Genomic DNA, 4,285 nt, shown 5'->3' with positions numbered 1-4,285 from the left:
TATATATATATATATATATACGAGTGCAAGTCAATAAGTTTTTATAAAAACATAGTAAAACACATTTTTTTCATTTTTATTTCTCAACATAATCTCCTTTTAGCTCAATACACTTGATCCAACGATTCTCCAACTTTTTCAAGCTGTCCAAATAATATGATTTGTCCACCCTTCAAAATAAGCTTCTATTTCGGCGATGAGCTGCTCTCTGGTAGTGAATCTCTTTCCTCTGAATCATTTCTGCAGGTTTAGAAACAGGAAATAGTTGCAGGGGGTTAAATCTGGCGAATATGCTGGATGGGGAAGCAATTCGTAGCGGGATTCGTTGAACCATCGATGCCGGGATCGCGCTTATGATCCACAGTAAGCAAACGCGGCATCCATCTTGCCGATAGCTTTTTCATACCCAATTGTTCGTGCAAAATTGAAATCACTGTGCCATGTGACCTGCTTGTGGCCTCAACAAGCTCGCGCATTTTCATTCGTCGATCAGTTAAAACAATATCGTCAAAACTTTATCGATGATTTCTGGCGTAGCAGCCTCAATTGGACGTCCAGAACGAGGTGCATCACATGTGGATGTACGATCACGTTTAAATTCATTCACCCAATTGTATACAGTCGCAAACGATAGTGCAGATGTGCTATGACATTATCCAATTCGGCTTTGATTTCTTTCGGCGTTAAACCTATCATATATAGATGTTTGATCACTATACGAAACTCGTTTTTTTCCATTTCGCAAAAAATACAAAGGTTTTGCGCATTAATCGTTTACAAAAATGAAACAATGCGATGAATTCCGCTCAAAATTTTACAGTAATCAGCTGAAAGATGCTACTTGTTAAAAAGTAATGTAACACTACGAGTGCTCTTTGACAGATTTTCTAAGAACTTATTGACTTGCCCTCGTGTGCCTGTGCATGTGTGTGTGCGTGCGTGCGTGCGTGCGTGGTGCGTGCGTGCGTGCGTGCGTGCGTGCGTGCGTGCGTGCGTGCGTGCGTGCGTGCGTGCGTGCGTGCGTGACGTGCGTGCGTGCGTAGCGTGCGTAGCGTGCGTGCGTGCGTGCGTGCGTGTGTGCGTGTGTGTCTTGATTTCATGTCCAATTTAATATAATCACATCATTAAGATAAATTTATACATAATATTTCATTATTGTTTTTATTATGTTAACTACAGAAATGAGGAATTATAAATAATCAGTATACTTTGCCAAAATACTTACACAAATTAAGTGTGTGTAGTTAAGGATTGATATTTCAAATTCTTAGGACGTTCAAATGAATTACATTGTTAACAGTCTTATGATATCACACGTCATTACAGAATTTATAAACGGCTACAATTTTACACTCTGTTATAATAGATTTCACAAAATTGCTCCATTGTAACGTGCGTCAGATTGTCGTGAACGAATCGACAAATTAGACTCTTCAAGCATCCTAATTAGGAAATATCTCCTTGATATTCAAATCAACTGAATCAATAATATGCAAAGCATAAACTCAGACTTTAAGAATAGAGCTCCAAAGTGTTTTCATGATTTCTTATTGTTAATTGTATTTTTATTGAAACGTGATTGGATCATTAAAATTAAGTCGCACCTCGGTATTTATGGTAAAGATATAACTTGAAAAATATTTGTGCGAATTAATTAACGAACAAAGCGGAAAAAGAAAAAGAAAGAAAAAGAGAAAAAAATTCCGTTTTTTCGCAGAGAAGAATTTATCAAATTTCATCGAAAATATTTTACAACATACCGCGAAAATTTCTTCAAATATATCCTACAATATTAAGAACTCAAAAATAAAGACTTAAAAAAGTTCTGTTTAAGATATCATGCACTGTTTAATACATTTAAATTCCTTTTCTTTTGAAATATAACACAATGAATATGCTGGGTACAATTTCTTCGAATTTCCATAGTAATTCATTGTCATAAAGTGATTGAAATTGATGTTTTCACTTGGAAAACGCTTGAACTTGCATACTAGAGAAACAGAGAGAGAAGAGATGACTCACAATCAGTAGGGTGGGAGAGGACGTTTATATACAATCAGAAGCACGTGCAATACTTCAGTCTAATACTAACAGATCTAGTGACGAGCAAAAGGGAAGGGATAAGAGAATTTAAGTGGAGGAAACGATTTAGAACAAAGAGCAAGTAATAATTGAGAATAAGAAGAAAGAGATAACATAAGTATAAGAGAATTTATCGTAGAATATAAGCAAAATGCCCAGGCTGTGTAGGAATGTACTATAGAATTAGTAAATCTGATAATTGTTTGTTTTAAATTTTGCTTTATCTAATTAAAAGAAAGATGGATAGATAGATATATAAGTTAAGCAAATTTTGCAAACCAATTCCTCTTCTTGGCAATTTTATAATTTCTGAATGCTTGAAATTTTATTTTATTATATTCTAATAGATCTAGATACCAAACTTAATGGTATCTAGATTTCAAAAGTCTTGAAACTACAATCTCCTTCTCTTTTCTATTTCCATCGGAAAGAGTCGACTAGTTAATGGATAAATTTTGAGAAAACGAGAAAAACATAACGATCACGAATCACGAGAAGTCTCCGCGTTAACATTCTAGAAACGACTGTGAATCTCTGAATCAAATTAAAAACCGGGACGTAAAGAAAAAACACAGAAAGAGTAGGTGGTTATGTGCTAGTGAGAATCACAAAAAAGATACACCTCAGCAAGACATAGAGAATACTAATCCAATCACGATAACCAATAACATGGAAAAAACCGTTATCAGGTAAGTAACAATAATTATCAAAAACAAAAATTGTTCACAGTAACAGCGGTCCTATACGAAAATAAAAAACAACAGGCCAAACATATTTTTTTTAGGAACAATGTAATTTTGATTGTGTCAATTCTTAACGATTTTCATTTTTTGATTTCTTTTTTCATGTAAAAATTCGACATGGTGAAAAAGACGATCCAGTTTAGAACGCAGATTAACGGTGATAGCGATTTTCGGGTTCCTCTTATGCATCGTTTTGGCGGTTGCCATCGCAATTTTGGCACTTAACACAAAATGCAACATCACTTCCAGGACCAGTAAGTGTACTCTTATAGCAACCTATAATGCAACGAGTCATTTTTGATATATGTTGCAAATGCATTATTGTTTGAAAAGCACAGAAACGAGATCAGCACTTTGCGCTTTTTAAAAATTTACGAAATTGCGAAAAAATTTTTAATCATGTGTAGTTTTAAACAAATTGCTCTTACTTTTTATTTTAATTCTAAGCCGAATCGTAACGCTTAAGTTATTCTTGTAAAAATTGTAAGAACTTATAACTGAAATTGTAATTGCGTGTCGTAAGATGTACGATAATTTGTAAGTACCCATAATTTCTCGTAAATTTTGCGACTAGCAAAAAGTTGTCTGTAGAGATATTACGTAAAGTTATAAACATTTAGTCATTAAATGCTTATTAAATTTTTACTCTTACAAGAACAAATTACGAACCTTATGATTGTGCTTAGAATTGACCTATAAATCATTAAAAATATTGAATGTTATTTTTTATATATGCTTTTGTCTCGGATTGATAATAAAACATATATCATTCATTAAAAAAAAAACAGAGAAACAAATTATTTAAACATCTCTAGAATTTGGAAAAAGAAGAACACTTATAAAATGCAATTTATATAATTCTAAATACAGGTATATTTGGCACTTTTTAACTTTTCAATTTTTAGCATATAAATTTTTAATATGTATATATATTAAAAATTTATATATATATATATATATACATATATAATATAACAATGTTTTATTTTCTGATCACTTATTTTGCAAAATAAAACTATAATTTTAAATGTAATATCAAAACAAAATCTATCGTACGGTAGGAATCACAAATTTCATTCTGTATGCAATTTAAGTTTTATCACGGCTTGTGTGCATCATACATGCTTTGTACCCATTAATTTCTCGCTATTATGCAATTTTCCTGACATCTGCAATCGCATCTGTATCCGCACGAGAACAGATACTATTAATGTAAAAAGACATTCTATCTACAGCCGAGGCGTCAAACGATTTGGAAATATCAAAGAACATGATACCAAACAAAATGAAATACGATGATATTTGTTTATCACCTGAATGCATTCACATAGGTGAGTAAAATATATAGCCAAATTTAAATTTTCTATCAATTTAAATATAATTTTTTAACAAGATTAAATATTGTCATTCGAGTAATCAATATAATTATACTTTTTACGTACGCAAAATTGCGTAGGAGA

The 4,285-nt window shown here is 32.3% G+C and overlaps 2 protein-coding genes across 2 annotated transcripts in view; both read left to right on the top strand.

Annotated features, from left to right (window-relative positions):
• LOC105450766 (membrane metallo-endopeptidase-like 1) overlaps window positions 1–4,285 on the top strand; it is a 22,952-nt gene that overhangs the window by 11,156 nt on the left and 7,511 nt on the right. The window lies entirely within an intron of this gene.
• Window positions 2,080–4,285, top strand: part of LOC105450767 (membrane metallo-endopeptidase-like 1) — a 9,660-nt gene continuing 7,454 nt past the window's right edge. The window contains exons 1-3 of the mRNA XM_011690767.1: window positions 2,080–2,771; window positions 2,955–3,079; window positions 4,046–4,156. Coding sequence (XP_011689069.1) covers window positions 2,752–2,771; window positions 2,955–3,079; window positions 4,046–4,156 — 256 coding nt within the window. The 5' untranslated portion in view covers window positions 2,080–2,751. The remainder of the gene's footprint in view (window positions 2,772–2,954; window positions 3,080–4,045; window positions 4,157–4,285) is intronic.

Source organism: Wasmannia auropunctata, unplaced genomic scaffold (genome assembly GCF_000956235.1).
Source record: "Wasmannia auropunctata unplaced genomic scaffold, wasmannia.A_1.0 LD336055.1, whole genome shotgun sequence".
Lineage (NCBI taxonomy): Eukaryota > Metazoa > Arthropoda > Insecta > Hymenoptera > Formicidae > Wasmannia > Wasmannia auropunctata.
This window is presented reverse-complemented; position numbering and strand designations above follow the sequence as displayed.